We start from the raw sequence: 16,185 nt of genomic DNA, 5'->3' as shown, positions 1-16,185 counted from the left end.
CAATCTATGACAGCGCGGCAGTTTCTTTGTTTTCCTGCAACAGCATATTTTTTTGTGAGAGAAATCAACATGGGTTCAACAAAGTTAGTGCAGGTGGTGAATAAAGGTAAAAGGTAGGGCTTACCATTGAAATTAAGATAGATGATAGAAAACGATGAGCGTGGGATGCGCATCCGTGAACTGGCTAAACATTACGGGCATAGATGAGCTATGATCTCGGCGGTCCTCCTCCGTTCGCCAGTTTTTATAAATTAAGGTGACATTTATTATTATTGTAACATTGCCATAGAAATCGCCAGCTTCCTTAGGTTTTTGATCATTTATTTCAGAACTTGTAAAACACAACATGCCTATCGTCTGTCGCAGCTGATCAAGTGAAGTGAAAATAAAAAGTCCTCCCTCACTCTGACATCTCAACCACGCGGTGCTTTCAGGTACACCATCAAAAAATACATCTGCCACATTAGAACCCGATTAGTCACATTATTACGGGTATTTATTACTATAATATTATTATTCCGATTTGTATTCATAATTTATTTGTTTTGCTATGTGTAATTGCTATTTGCAATAGTACCAGCAGTATTTATGAAGGATTTAGTGTAGGTTTTTGGGCTGTCGAACAAATTCATGAAATTATAATGTATTCTTATGTGAAAATCCTGCTCGACATACGACCATTTCAACTTACAAACAAGGTCCTGGAACGAATTAATTTCATATGTAGAGGTAACACTGTATACAGAAAACGAGGGCAACAGGAGGGTTAGTATACATACATACATACATAGTAAAGTAAAGTACCACTTTATATTTGTACTCAAGTAAAGTACAAATAAGCAACAGATACTGTAGATACTTACGTACAGATACTTCAGTACAGTTCAGTACATTCCACCACTGGTATTTTTCCAATGCAAGAGAAATTTTATTCAATTAATTCTCTATTCATATTTAAAATACTGTAATCCTCAGGGTAAAATAACTCCCCACGAAAGATGATTATTACCAGAGACTCCAAGATCAAAATCTAAGAAAGAATCCTATATGATCCTATTGTTTGGCCATGAGTTTGGACATAAAAAATGTGACATGAAAAATATGTCCCACTTAAAAATGAATATTTTTTGAGCATGTAAACATGTGAGCCACACGGAAACATTTATGTTGATGTGGATACTGGGAAAGTCTTCACCTCTTTCATGGGAAACAGAATAATTGTTTCCTGAGTTCGCCATTCAAAAATCCCAAACTTACAGTGCTGGCCAAAAGTACTGGCACCCCTGCAATTCTGTCAGATAATGCTCAATTTTTCCCAGAAAATGATTGCAATTACAAATGCTTTGGTAGTAATATCTTCATTGATTTTGCTTGCAATGAAAAAACATCAAAGGGAATGGGAAAAAAAAATCATTATAACTTTACACAAAACTCCAAAAATGGACCGGACAAAAGTATTGGCAGTCTTTGAAAAATCATGTGATGCTTCTCTAATTTGTGTAATTAACAGCACCGGTTACTTACCTGTGGCACATAATAGGTGGTGGCAATAACTAAATCACACTTGCAGCCAATTACAATGGATTAAAGTTGACTCAACCTCTGTCCTGTGTCCTTGTGTGTACCACATTGAGCATGTATAAAAGAAAGAAGACCAAAGAACTGTCCGAGGACTTGAGAAGCAAAATAGTGAGGATGTATTGGCAATCTCAAGGCTACAATTGCATTTCCAAAGACCTGAATGTTCCTGTGTCTATTGTGGGCAGTGTCATCAATAAGTGTAAAGCCCATGGCACTGTGGCTAACCTCCCTAGATGTGGACGAAAAAGAAAAATTGACAAGAGATTTCAACAAAAGATTGTGCCGATGGTGGATAAAGAACCTTGACTAACATCCAAGCAAGTTCAAGTTATATCCATAATATATATAATATAAAATATATAATATATAATATATAATATCCATTTATGGTGTATTTTTCTTGAATTTAAAACCACAAAGTACTTTTGTCGGCCTTAAGATCAAAGTTTTCAATCCAGTCCTGAATTTGGCATCACGAATTTAACTAATGCTGTCTTCAGTTGTTTGGTGTCTACTTTGATTTTTGACTCCTTTTGTCCCACTCTTGTACACCAGTATTAGAAACATACTGTACACATAAGTAAAAAATATCTCACTGCAATTGGCCTGTTGTCTCCATGGTAGAACAAGGGCACCAGCTTCCTGGCACTCAGCAAGGTAATCGCTCAAGGACTCGCACAATACTTCGCGTCGTCCTGCATTGACACAGACATCGTACAAGCAGTCTGACTCAGCCACCTTGACTGGGACACTACCATGGCATTTAGAGAACGGTCCCATTTTATTGCTCAGGATCCCACAGTATTCCGGACCAGCGTATCTGAAGTATGAATAAAGAGACATTTGTTCTAAAAAAAGCCAATCGATTTCCTTGTTATATTTAAAACCAACTTACAGCAAATCGACAATATCTGCAGTTATTAGCTTTATATTACCGTGTGCGGTCCTCTTCCGAACATTGAGGGCACAACCCATCGCAGTAATGGTAACAGAATAAGTCTCCATCAGGAACGCTCCACGTTCCTGCCCACTCTGTTACATTGACCGCAGTCTTGCCTCCAGGAGTCGTCATCTCATCACCCTTCTTGCCGTTGTAGTTGCCACAGAGCCCTACCACATTGCCATAATAGCTGCTGCTAAGGGAAACCATGACCAGTGTAGCCCAATCAAAGGTGACAGTGACTCCGATATCGCTCTGGAGGATTCCTCTTACTCCAGACTCTGTGATTGAAATGCTCTCTCCTTCTAGGAAGACCGGAAGACCAGTCTTGATGCCATCCACCTGAAGAGGGACAATTGAGAGAAATGTGGTACTTAATTTATGACAATGGGGAAAGTCTGATACTATTGGATGACGATACACATGAAAATGTGAACATAACTACTTTCAATCTTATTTGTTCTCCTCTAAACTCAAGAACTAAATTCAAACTACGCCTTCAAGCAGGACTGAATGGGCCCTTGCCATGGACTATGATTTTTGCAGATGACGTTGTGATCTGTCGTGAGAGCAGGGAAGAGGTGGAGGAGAAACAAAGGGTGTGGATGTCTGCCTTGGAAAGGAGAAGAATGATGGTTAGCAGTGGCAAAATGCAGGATCTGTGTGTAAATGAGAGGGACCTGAGCTGAAGAGTGAGGCAACAGGGGAAAGAGACCAAATAGGTGGAGGAGTTAAAGTATTTAGGCTCAACAATCCAGAGCAATGTGGAAAAGAAGTAAAGAAGCGTGTCAGGGCAGGCTGGAAAGGGTGGAGAAAAGTGTCAGGTGTGATGTGTGATAGAAGGGTTTCAGCTAAAATGAAAGGTTTATAAAACTGCGGTGAGATCAGCGATGTTGTATGGTTGTGGGACAGCCCCACTGAGGAAAAGACACGCGGCAGAGCTGGAGGTGGCAGAGATGAAGAGGTTCTCTTCTGTAGTGACCAGGATGGATAGAATAAGGAATGAACATATCAGAGGGACAGCGCATGTTAGAGGATTTGGAGATAAAGTCAGAGTGGCCAGACTGAGATGGTTTGGGCATGTTCAGAGGAGAGATGGTTAGTATATTGGCAAAAGGATGCTGGATTTCCATATACCAGGCAGGAGGTCTAGAAGACGACTTAAGAGGAGGTTTATGGATGTAGTTAAGAGTACGTGAAGCTAGTTGGTGTAAAAGCAGAGGATGCAGAAGTCAGGGTAAGATGGAGACAACTGATTCGCTGTGGCGACCCCTGAAGGGAAAAGCCGAAAGGAAAAGAAGAAGATACTTGATCAATGCACTGTATGGGATTTAAAAAAATATATTGTTTGAACTCACAGGGGGTTCTCATAAAACACTTTGAGAAGTGCTTACCTAGTGTATAGTATATGATACCCACCAATACAAAGCCTCTTTTATCTCTTGGAATGAAGATGGTATGGCCCAGCATTTCCACAGTGGCTGAACGCACAAAAGAGCCTTCAGAGTTCCCACGGAGCTCATTTTTGGTTGTTACAGTTACCTCTGGCAAGGAGGAATCCTCACCTGGGGAGGTTAAAATTATGGGTTCAATATTAACATGCATCTCATAGATCAATTATCTCAGAGTTGTGATCAGTTTGGTCAGGTCAAGGCAACACACCGACAGACAACACCCTTATTATGTGCATCCCAGTGGAATGAATGAATGAATGAATGAATGAATGAATGAATGAATGAATGAATGAATCCATCCATCCATCCATCCATCCATCCATCCATCCATCCTCTACTGCTTAGTCCAGGGTCGGGTCGCAGAGGCAGCAGCTTTAGCAGGGAAGCTTAGACTTCCCTCTCCCCAACCACTTCAACCAGCGCCTCCAGCGGGGTCCCAAGGTGTTCCCATGCCAGCCGAGAGACATAGTGTCTCCAGTGTGTTCTGGGTCATCCCCAGGGCCTTCCGCCGGTGGGACATACCCGGAACACCTCTCCAGGGAGGTGTCCAGGAGGCATCCGAACCAGATGCCCGAGTCACCTCAACTGGATTCTCTTAACACGGAGCAGCTTCTCACTCTATCTCTAAGGGAGAGCCGGACACCCTGCAGAGACAGCTTAATTCGGCCACTTGTATCCAGAATCTTGTCCTTTCGGTAATGACCCACAGCTCGTGACGATAGGTGAGGGTAGTGAAGGAGGCACCGTCTAGCTGTTTGCATTACTCTAACACAGGGGTTCCCAACCTATTCCACTAAGGCACACTGTGGGTGCAGGATTTCATTCTTACCAAACAAGATGACAACACTTTTTCCCCAATCTGGTGTTTTACAAGTGCAATCAGTTGATTGCAGTCAGGTGTGGCTTGTTTTAGCAGAAGCCTCATTGGTTCAACTGTCTCTGCTGGATCGGCTGGAACAAAAACCAGGACCCACAGTGTGCCTTGAGGACTGGGTTGAAAACCCCTGCTCTAACACACTTAATATAATTAATCAGGGAATAGTATTGTTTCTGGTATTTACTTTTTGACTATTTGTATTACTCTAACACACCCAATATAAAATAAATAGCACTTATACCATAGTTTAAGGAAAACAAGCATAATATAGGGCATAAAAGATACAGTACACAATGCCTTCTTATCACGGAAGCCCAACATGTGCGTCATGAGCAAGATTGACGCACCAACTCTTGCAATCAGTTCTCCCGGGCAGTCCAGAACAAATGGCGGGACGCTCTGTCCCAACACTTGGAGCACCAGAGAACGCCCAATAGCCAACTGATAACACGACTGACAAGTCTCCAAGAGCCCCTTTGACGCTGCGGTGGCAAAATCCAAAACCGTCGTTGCCCGGACAACAGTAACTCCCGAATCCTCCTGTCCAATCCACAAACAGACAACTATCCCAAACACACCTTTCTTCTTGCCCATGGCCAGCCCTGCGAGACCCTTCAAAAGACTGAATGTTTAACTAAGCATTGTCATTTTTTCTCGGGAAACTTTTGTTGACTTCTGATACGGTGACCTTGGTACGAGTTTGCCTCCTCGCTTGAGTCTGTTTCGCCTTTCTGTTTGATCGCTGTCGATCCGAACAAATTGTCAACTTGTTCTCGGTGAGCCTTCTTTAAACCTTTCAAAATGGAGTCAGTACAAAGGGTTAAAACTAAGGTGAACGCGCAGAGTTTGGCCCTTCTGGCCGGATTGCCAGGGTCTCGCCGGCCCAGATCTTTGGAGCTGCGCCAGCGCGGGTTGGCGGTTTGGTTGGCGTGATCCTGGCAGTCTGGCTAAAAGGTCAGATTCCTTCAGTAGAAACGCAGATTGACTGGTAAATCGAGAGCTTTGCCTTTTGGCTCAGCTTCGTCTTCACCACTACGGACCGGTGCAGAGTCCACATCACTCCAAAAGCTGCACCGATCCCACATAATTTTTCATTGTACTAGTACAATATAACTGATGTTGGAAAATGGCCGTGCTACTGTGTGCTAGGTGTTGTCTATAAGTACATTGCTACTAGAGTTGTGACAATCAAAAACAAATTGAATTTTTTGAACGGCTACCTATTATAATGGATCAGAGTAGAGTCATGTTGGTTGGGAGTTGTTCTTCCACTAAATGAGACGTAGAGTGTATTGGGGGCTTACTCCATATGCATTGCAACCTAGAGTCTTACTACTAATTTATCCTATTGTCAGAGGCGGAGGGGCTGGCAATGTGGCTGGACCTAGGTGTTAAGGGGTCTTGGGTGGGCGAGGGGCAAAAAAACATGTATGATGATGTGTGGGACTGTAGTTTAGGCAGGTTTACATATCACAGCTGACATCTAACTCAATTCAATTATCATTCATTCATTCATTCATTGTCGTCGCGAGGGTGCTGGAGCTTAAACGCTGTTGTTTTTTTCTCATTGTATGCCATTGAAAGCGACAGACATCCAAGTCATTTAAACCAGGAGTGGCTGTGAATGCTCATCCTTCATTGCCATTGACAGAATTAGACGTCCAATCCATTTTGACTGTGAGCAAACAAACTTTTTTTTTCGCACCTCCCAGTCAAAATGGATTGAACGTCAAGGGTCATCAATGATAGCCAAGGAGTTAAATGATTGCTCTGTGAGGGTTTAAAAAAAAAACAAAAATCAAAATCATGCATTTACGCATGAAATGGTACATCTTCATTTTAATTGTATAGCACATAGAGGTTTATGGCTATGCTGCATAATGAAAATGAACCAAACACTTATGGTTGGAAGCTTTATCCTAGAAAATCTGATGAACTGATTTACTGACAAACCTGTGGTATTAACAAGAACATAAGTGCAGGTTCCTTGGAAAGAGTAACTCCAGCCATCAAACGTAGTGTAGTGTGGGTCGCCAAAAGCCCAGCAGAGAACATTGGTATCAGGCACGCACACTCCTTCACCTTCTGATACTTCGCAATGCTCTTTTGCCCTGCACTTAAAATCAGCACATGGGTCTGGAAATAAGCAAATGTCAACACATCAGTGAAGATACATAATATGGTTTAGTCATTATTTCATGACACTTAGGGAGAGGTGGGTAGAGTAGCAAGTGTTTTATTCAAGTGAGAATAGCGTTACTTCATAAAATGATTACTCAAGTAAAAGTAATCGCCCCAAAAATTTACTCAAGTACAAGTAAATAAGTATTCAGTCAAAAGAATACCCAATTAATGAGTAACTGGTTACAATGTCTGATTTTCTTTTTAAACAATGGTATGTGTTTTGGGGCAGCAGCTATCGATTTTTTTTAGCAGTTGATTAATCTATCAACTAGTTAATTCGAATAATCCAGTAATCGGATTAGGAACATTAAATGCGTTGCAGAATAAATTTTAGGGATGTGAAACAAAGACTTGTTAAGATTGCACTTTCAAAATAAAATTCCCGAGTGTTTCTTCAAACTATGCAGAATTGCACTTTCATTTGACAATAAATTCAAATACCTGAGCTTAGCCTCAAAGGATATAAAAAAATAAACAAATGGGGATCTAACTACAACAAAAGGGCAACTTGCATAGCAAAAGTGAGCTATCTTAAAAATGCTTTTTATTTTTATTTTTATTTTTTACTATGCTTTCAACAGATCGTTACAACACAACTCAACAAAAAACAGTTAAATATTAGGGCTGTCAAAATTATCGCATTAACGGGCGGTAATTAATTTTTTTAATTAATCACGTTAAAATATTTGACGCAATTAACGCACAGGCCCCGCTCAAACAGATTAAAATGACAGTACAATGTCATGTCAGCTAGTTACTTGTTTTTTGGTGTTTGGCGCCCTCTGCTGGCGCTTGGGTCAAACTGATTTTATGGGTTAGTACCATGAGTGAGCATGGTGTAATTATTGACATTAACAATGGCGAGCTACTCGTTTATTTTTTTGATTGAAAATTTTACAAATTTTAATCAAACGAAAACATTAAGAGGGGGTTTTAATATAAAATTTCTATAACTTGTACTAACATTTATCTTTTAGAACTACAAGTCTTTCTATCCATGGATCGCTTTAAGAGAATGTTAATAATGTTAATGCCATCTTGTTGATTTTATTGTTATAATAAACAAATACAGTACTTATGTACCGTATGTTGAATGTATATATCCGTCTTGTGTCGTATCTTTCCATTCCAACAGTAATTTACAGAAAAATATGGCATATTTTATACATCGTTTGAATTGCGATGAATTACGATGAATTAATTTTTAAGCTGTAATTAACTCGAAATTTTTAATCGTTTGACAGCCCTACAAAATATACTTATAAAGTAAATTGAGAATGCATTAAAAAGCATATTAGCTCAAACAAAAACTTACCTTATGTTGGTTTTAACAGGGAGCAGCAGGTTTTAGCCAAGTTATATCATTTATGTCATATTCACGGCCATATCAATAAAACTAAACGCAAGCACTTTCAAAACTAACCATTACAACACCACTCTAACTAAATAAATACTTGAAGCAGCAAAAATTGATTCGAAGCTTTTTTCTAATCGAATTACTCGAGTTAATCGATTAATCGTTGCAGCACAATTTTTTTTTTTTTTAATTAGCACAACATTATCTATTGTTGTTAGACCATACAAATACAAAAATATTACTGAATTCAGACTAGAAAAATATACAGAAAAGGATGACCCGTCCAAAGCCCTACAGTACAAAAAAACACTTCCAACTGTGGATTTAAAACTGGGAGAGAGGTTAAAATCCACGCTTTCGTGTTATGTTGACGGCAGTCCTCTATGTCAAATAGTATTTGTTTTTTGTTTTTTTTACAGTGCTTTAAAGATGCTACGTGAATGAACAGTGATCACAGGACTTCCGACTTGCAAGCTTGTGTGTGGTATTGTGATTGTATTGTATTGTACGTCTGATTGGTATAATCTAGTCATGTGATAATTGTTGCAACGTCTCATTGGTGAAACTGGTAGAGCAAGTGTGGGCATCTCTGGCAAATCTAATATGTGGAGTAAAGAGGAAAAATGTAATGATTAGTGTAGCCCAAAGTAGTGGAGTAAGAGTACCGGTTCTATTTCACAAATCTCAAGTAAGAGTAAAAGGTATAGTGTTGTAAAACTACAGTGGTATGAAAAAGTATATGAACCTTTTGGAATTTCTCGCATTTCGGCATAAAATCACCATCAAATGTGATCTGATCTTTGTCAAAATCACACAGATGGAAAAATTGCTTTAACTAAAACCACCCAAACATTTATAGGTTTTCATATTTTAATGAGGATGGTATGCAAACATTGAAAGAAGGGGGGAAAATAAGTAAGTGAACCAGCCCGTTTAATATTTTGTGCCCCCCCTTTGGCAGGAATAATTTCAACCAGACGCTTCCTTTAGCTGCAGATCAGTCTTGGCCCATTCTTCTGGGATGGCTGGTATGAATTGCTGTCTTTAGGTCATGCCACAGCATCTCAATGGGGTTCAAGTCTGGACTTTGACATGACCACTCCAGAACATGTATTTTGTTCTTCTGAAACCATTCTGAAGTTGATTTACTTCTGTGTTTTGGATTATTCTCTTGTTGCAGCATCCATCCTCTTTTTACTTCAACTGTCTGACAGACAGCCTCAGGTTTTCCTGCAAAACATCCTGCTAAACTTTCGAATTAATTCTTCCATTAATGATTTCAAGTTGTCCCGGCCCTGAGGCAGCAAAACAGCCCCAAATCATGATGCTCCCTCCACCATGCTTTACGGTGGGGGTGAGATATTGATGTTGGGGAGCTGTTCCATTTTTCCTCCACACATGACGTTGTGTGTTACTCCCAACTAAACTTAACTTTGGTTTCATTAGTCCACAAAATATTTTGCCAAAACTTCTGTGGAGTGTCCAAGCTCCTTTTTGTGAACATTAAACGTGCAGCGATGTTTTTTTTAGACAGCAGTGGCTTCCTCCGTGGAGTCCTCCCATGAACAGCATTCTTGGCCATAGCTTTACATATAGATGATGTGTGCACAGAGAAATTGGACTGTGCCAATGATTTCCGTAAGTATTTAGCAGACACCCTAGGGTTCTTTTTTCACCTTTCTGAGTATTCTGCGCTGAACTCTTCGGATCATCTTTGGTGGACGGCCACTCCTTGGGAGAGAAGCAACAGTGCTGAACTCTCTCCATTTGTGGACAACTTCGCTGACTGTCCATTGATGAACATCCAGACTTTTAGGCTAGGTTCATACTACAGGTCTTAATGCATAAATCTGATTTTTGGTCATATGTGTTTTTTTGGCGTGCCCGTTCAGACTGCCTTTGTCCACTGAGACCATTCAAGTATTACACATGCGCACTAATTCGCAGTCCGACACGCGCTGAGCAAGAGGACCCGCATACGCAGAAGCATCAAAACAAATGACCACACATGCTGGCTGTCATCCGTCATTCCAGGGATATCATATTTTGCATTTTAAAAAGAGGACACAAATAACAGACATAAATGATCCCAGTTTAGGCTTATATTCAAAGTATATGGATCGATAGCATGAACGCACTGTCCGTGCATGTTACACACACATACGGGCAGTTTACCCCGACTCTCGGCCGTGTAAGCAATGTTGAAATATTGCTTATATGGAGCAGACAGAAAACCGATCATTCTCAGGCTTATCTTCAACCCATTTAAATTTTTTTATGACTGTTGTCAAGTCCGACCCATCCTAAAAAGCCGTGTTCAAGGCAAGCTAGGCGCTAATAACGCCCAGCTGCAACGCTACCGTAGGATCTCTCTCGCTTTTTGATGACGTAATTGCTGCATGAATTCCGATTTGAGAGACTGGACAGTACAGACCGCCGCGACAGTCTGGAAAAATTTGGCCCAGATTGGATTTGAACCATATACGAAAGTGACCCAGATCGGATTTGAAATGGTCCAGTTCTATGCGACTTGTCACGTTCAGACCGTCAAGTTAATTCCTCACTCGAGTCGGAAAAACACGAAAAAATCGGATTCTTGCATTAAGACCTGTAGTATGAACGTAGCCTATGAGATGGTTTTGTATCCTTTCCCAGCTTTATAAAATTCAATAATCCTTGATCGCAGGTCTTCAGACAGCTCTTTTGACCGAGCCATGATGCACATCAGACAATGCATCAAGACAATTCTTACCAGGTGTGTGTTTTATACTGGTCTGGGCAGCTTTAAACCACTTATCAGTGATTGGGCACACACCTGACTTAAACTGTTTGGTAAAAATTGGTTTCAATTGCTCTTTAAGTCTCCTTAGGCAGAGGGTTCACTAACATATTTTTCCTCCTGTCATTGTTTGCATGCTATCGTCATTAAAATATGAAAACCTATAAATGTTAGGGTGATTTTGACAAAGACCAGATCACATTTGATGGTGATTTTAAGCAGAAATGTGAGAAATTCCAAAAGGTTCAGATACTTTTTCATACCACTGTACACTTAGAAGTACATTTCCGCCTAAAGTTACTCAAGTAAATGTCACAAAGTAAATGTTAGCTACCCACCTCTGGTTATAAGTATGATCAGTGGACAACATTTTGAGATATACGTATATGAGTCACCATTTTATAAAGTGTGAACATTTTTCAAGTAGTGTAGATCTAATGTTTCAGTTGCCTGACCACTAACCTGTGGAGACACAGCCCATTATTCCATTCTTGGTAGTGCATTCTTCCCCTGCCTTGCAATTTGTGGGCTTACAGATAAACTGCCCAGAGTGGCACTCGCAGAGCTCAGAACAGTCTTCCTTGAACACAGATGTACCTGACTGTAAAATGAGGGAAGGGTGTTAATGGCAAGTGCGGGGAAAAAAATGTAGATTACACATAATAATAATTCCAATATTTCATGACAGGATGTTGCATGTTGACTCAGTATTTTTGTCTTGTTATGTGCTTACACGCATGTCTCTTTGTTAAGTCTTCATAATGTCATTCTGGCGGAATCTTAAAGTGAAGGAATGCACTCGTGTTTTTATGTCCTATGTGTATATTAGTGAATGCTATTTGAGGAAATGAACATTTACCTGTGAAAAATGACCCTTTTTGGTTGTTTAAGTTATTTAACCTTCATTCCAAATGGCTTCTTAACTTCTACACCACTTGTGTCAAACTCAAGGCCTGGGAGCCTGATCCGGCTTGCTACATCATTTTGTGTGGGTTATGATTTTTTTTAACCCTTACAGGGGATTCATTGAACTCACTAGCTGCCATTGAAAGTGCTAGATGTCAAATTTATTTTGACAGGTAAGGGTTATTTGCCCTTCTCTGTCAAAATGGATTGGACGGCTAGCACTGTCAATGGCACTGAAACAGAGCATTGGAGATCATAACATTCTGGCTCTGTTTCTATCTTATGTTTGGATAACAACAGTTAGAAATGTGTCTAGCGTTAAGGGAGAGGATGCGATTTAGAGCTAACAATGACCTTATAATAATATCCATCCACTACGCAGCCACATTTCTCCACAGGCACACAACGGTCACCATCTGACACCAGTCCATCGTCACACTGGCAGCCCTCTTGGCACATTGGGCAAGGATCTGACCTCTCCAGAGAGGCACAGGTGGACGAACAGGAGGAAGAGCACAGCTCGTAATGGCTTCCTGATGGGCATGTCAGAGCTACAATGATAGATTAGGAGATTTTCATTTGCGTTATAGCTACTGGTATAATAACATGTCAGAAATAATAATCAAACATTTGGGAAGATAGAAGAACACTTTTATAAAATGCATGTTTAGGGAAATCAAACTTGCAACAACAAAAAACTATGAATCTATGAATTCTGAATTCAAAGCACTTCTATTGTACTGACGAAAATAATATAAATAAATAAAAATATAAACAAACTCAGATAAAAAGCTTGACAAAAATAATGAATTAGTTCAAAAGTGCAACTCTAGCATTCAGAAACACTAAAACAAATGAATATAAAACATTGTGGTGGTCAGTAAATGTTACTTTTATAGAGCATGTGTAGGGAAATATACTGTATATGGAATCACTCCACTCTGAGGAAAAAAAAAAATGGAATCATGAGAAACGAAGAAATAACATTTAAAACACATCTCTAGTATTTAGTAGCACCACCTCTGGCTTTTATTATAGCTTGCAGTCTCTGAGGCATGGACTTGATGACTACTCTTCATCAATTTGGTGCCAACTCTCTTTGATTGCAGTTGCCAGATCATCCTTGCTGGTCGGAGCCTTGCTGTGGACCATTTTTTTCTATTTCCACCACGGGTTTTCAATAGGGTTGGGATCTGGGCTATTTGCAGGCCACGACATCGACTGGATGAGTCTTTCTCCAAGGAATGCTTTAACAGTTTTAACTCTGTGGCATGATGCATTGTCATCTTAGAAAATGACAAACATATTTTCAATTGAAGGGATAAGAAAGCTGTCTAAAATTTCAATGTAAACTTGTGCATTTATTGAAGATTTAACCACAGCTATCTCTCCCCAGTGCCTTTGCCTGACATGCAGCCCCATATCATGAAGGACTGAGGGAATTTTGATGTTTTCTTCAGGCAATCATCTTTGTAAATCTCACTGGAACAGCACCACACCAAAGTTCCAGCATCATCACCTTGTCAAGAGTCAAGAATCTGCATTGGACAAGAGCCAAATTGGACAAGTTTGTGCCAAATTGATGAAGAATACTCATCAAGTCCATGCTCCAGAGACTGCAAGCTGTCATAAAAGCCAGAGGTGGTGCTACTAAATACTAGAGATGTGTTTTGATTGTTATTTCTCTGTTTGTTTCTCATGATTCCATATTTTTTCCTCAGAATAGAGTGATTCCATATATATTTCCCTGCACTTGCTCTATAAAAGTAACATTTACTGACCACCACAATGTTTTTTATTCATTTCCTTTAGTGTTTCTGAATGCTACAGAGTTGCACTTTTGAACTAATTCATTATTTTTTCAAGCTTTTTATCTGAGTTTATTCTACAAGATAAAATGTCTGAGTGAGTGCTCGTCTGAGACTGGTGATTCCATACTTTTTGCTAGGGGTTGCAGACTGAAACCAGAGTTGAAATTAAACATACACATGTAGTACCAATAATATTTCAATAGTTCACTTTAGACTCACGACAGAAGGCGTCACTCCTCCATTTGCTAATCTGGATGCCAGCTAGTTGGCAGGCGAGGACATAATTTTGAATGTGACGACACAGAACCTCCTGGTCTTTTTCTTCTGAGGACATTTCCCTTGAAATAAAAAGGTGTTTTTGATGTTTAGCGATAATATTTGAAGAAAAGCATGAATATAATAAACACTGAATAAATATATCAAATAAACACTGATTGGGGGGGTTTCAACCCTTTCACTTGCGATGGTATAAGTGTTAAAGTGAAGGCCCGTGGACCAAATCTGGCCCGCCACATCATTTTGTGTGGCTCATGCTGTGGCACAGGGGCCAAGAAGGGGCCACATGCAACCCTCAGGGGCCAAGTGTCGCTGCCATCTTTGTTCAGTGTTTGTTTTGGTCACCAAGGCAATACGCAGATTACCCTGCATGTGGCGGTAAATAACATCTTTGCTTGACACTGTCAAGCAGAGATGAACCAGTAAAGTTTGTAACAATTGGTATTTACCAGACTGTGTAAGGATACAAAACATGCAACAATAATTTTAATTGCTTTTTTGAAAAGCCGTTATAAACACAAACAGCAGCATTAATATCTAGCATACTCTTGAATGGGCCTAAACAATATTAGAAAAAATTAACATTGCGATATAGTACGAGGGGCATTCAAAAAGTAATGCACTCAAGTGCATTGCTCGTACAGGATTTTACCAATTTTGTTTGTATTTGGCACAAACATGATAGGACACACCTTTTTGGGATTGTTATATGTGTTTTACGTATTTTCAGATTTTTTAAGCTTAAACAAGCTTCCAAAATGGCTGCCCCTCTTGAAGCTCGTCAGAGGTGGATGGGCGACCACTGCGGGGCTTATCAGCTATGCTGGCTTTACCCACCTCTTCGTGGTCTTCAGTACTATTTTTAAATCACTGTACCCATCTTTTTACATTACTATAATCTATGGTATCATCCTTGTCGACATTTTCCAGCCGGTTGTGAATCCTCAGAGGGGTTTCTCCCTCTGCAACAAGGAATTTGATTATAGCTCTTTGTTTCTGATGAGCTTCAAGAGGGGCAGCCATTTTGGAAGCCAGTTTAAGCTTTAAAAATCTGAAAATAAGTAAACACACATAAACATCGCAAAAAGGTGTGTCCTATCATGTTTGTGCCAAATATAAACAAGATTGGTAAAATCCTGTACTAGCAATGCACTTGAGTGCATTACTTTTTGAATGCCCTCGTATATTGCCAAGGCTCCACTCTTACTTTTGCCATTGGTTGCCTTAATCTTCGAGTTAGCTGCGGTTTAATAAGTTGATGGAGTTGATTTCAACAAATTGCGCGCAGTTTGTAAGGCATTTGTTAGTTTCAGGGCTCCGGAGTGGCTAAGCTAGCACGAGTCAATGGGGCCAATTTAGCATGCCAGCAAAAAAACGATACAGATCTACGAACAGATCCAACAAAGTCAAATAAATTCAAAATGCAGACCATTGTTCTAAAACACCCATGCTGCCAAAACATTGTCACAAAAAAGCTGACGGTATTCATTTCATTCTGCAGAGCCCCTTTCACACACACCGAAATACCGTGAAAATCGCGGAATTTAAACAGGTAGCCCTTATGTGTCAAAACAATTTCCCGGGTCGACTGACACGGAGATTACGTGGACATTTCACGGGTAGTGTCTTAGTATAATGTCCGGGACTTTCCCGGGAAGCAGTGTGCGTAAAAGCAGCCGTTAAATTCCCGGGGTCACAGAACGATGGCTGACGATGTAAATATAATGGCTGGCCGACCGTCACTTCCTCTTTTTTCGCAGTAAGACGAAAACCGGTAAAACAAACATCGCAATTATCAATATAGCAAGCTGGAAATGGCTAAGTTAAACTGAAAACATAACGAATTTAAATTACTACGAGATCATAGCGCCGAGGAAGAGAGTCCATCGTCCATTTTTGGAAATGTGTGGTTTATTTTGTTGCCGATGTCAGGGTCCGCTACTGCAGAAACAAGGTTGTACTTCAAAGCAGAGAACAACGGAGGGAAGCGTTCAAGGGTTTATTCAATGCAAACAAAAAT

At 40.1% G+C, this 16,185-nt stretch overlaps 1 protein-coding gene across 1 annotated transcript in view; it reads right to left on the bottom strand.

The window, feature by feature from the left end:
• Nucleotides 1-16,185, bottom strand: part of LOC130915403 (IgGFc-binding protein-like) — an 83,752-nt gene that overhangs the window by 18,723 nt on the left and 48,844 nt on the right. The window contains exons 22-28 of the mRNA XM_057835392.1: nucleotides 14,109-14,227; nucleotides 12,433-12,629; nucleotides 11,635-11,773; nucleotides 6,806-6,988; nucleotides 3,941-4,086; nucleotides 2,517-2,863; nucleotides 2,178-2,401 (exon numbers count right to left, since the gene is read on the bottom strand). Coding sequence (XP_057691375.1) covers nucleotides 2,178-2,401; nucleotides 2,517-2,863; nucleotides 3,941-4,086; nucleotides 6,806-6,988; nucleotides 11,635-11,773; nucleotides 12,433-12,629; nucleotides 14,109-14,227 — 1,355 coding nt within the window. The remainder of the gene's footprint in view (nucleotides 1-2,177; nucleotides 2,402-2,516; nucleotides 2,864-3,940; nucleotides 4,087-6,805; nucleotides 6,989-11,634; nucleotides 11,774-12,432; nucleotides 12,630-14,108; nucleotides 14,228-16,185) is intronic.

Source organism: Corythoichthys intestinalis, chromosome 4 (genome assembly GCF_030265065.1).
Source record: "Corythoichthys intestinalis isolate RoL2023-P3 chromosome 4, ASM3026506v1, whole genome shotgun sequence".
Lineage (NCBI taxonomy): Eukaryota > Metazoa > Chordata > Actinopteri > Syngnathiformes > Syngnathidae > Corythoichthys > Corythoichthys intestinalis.
This window is presented reverse-complemented; position numbering and strand designations above follow the sequence as displayed.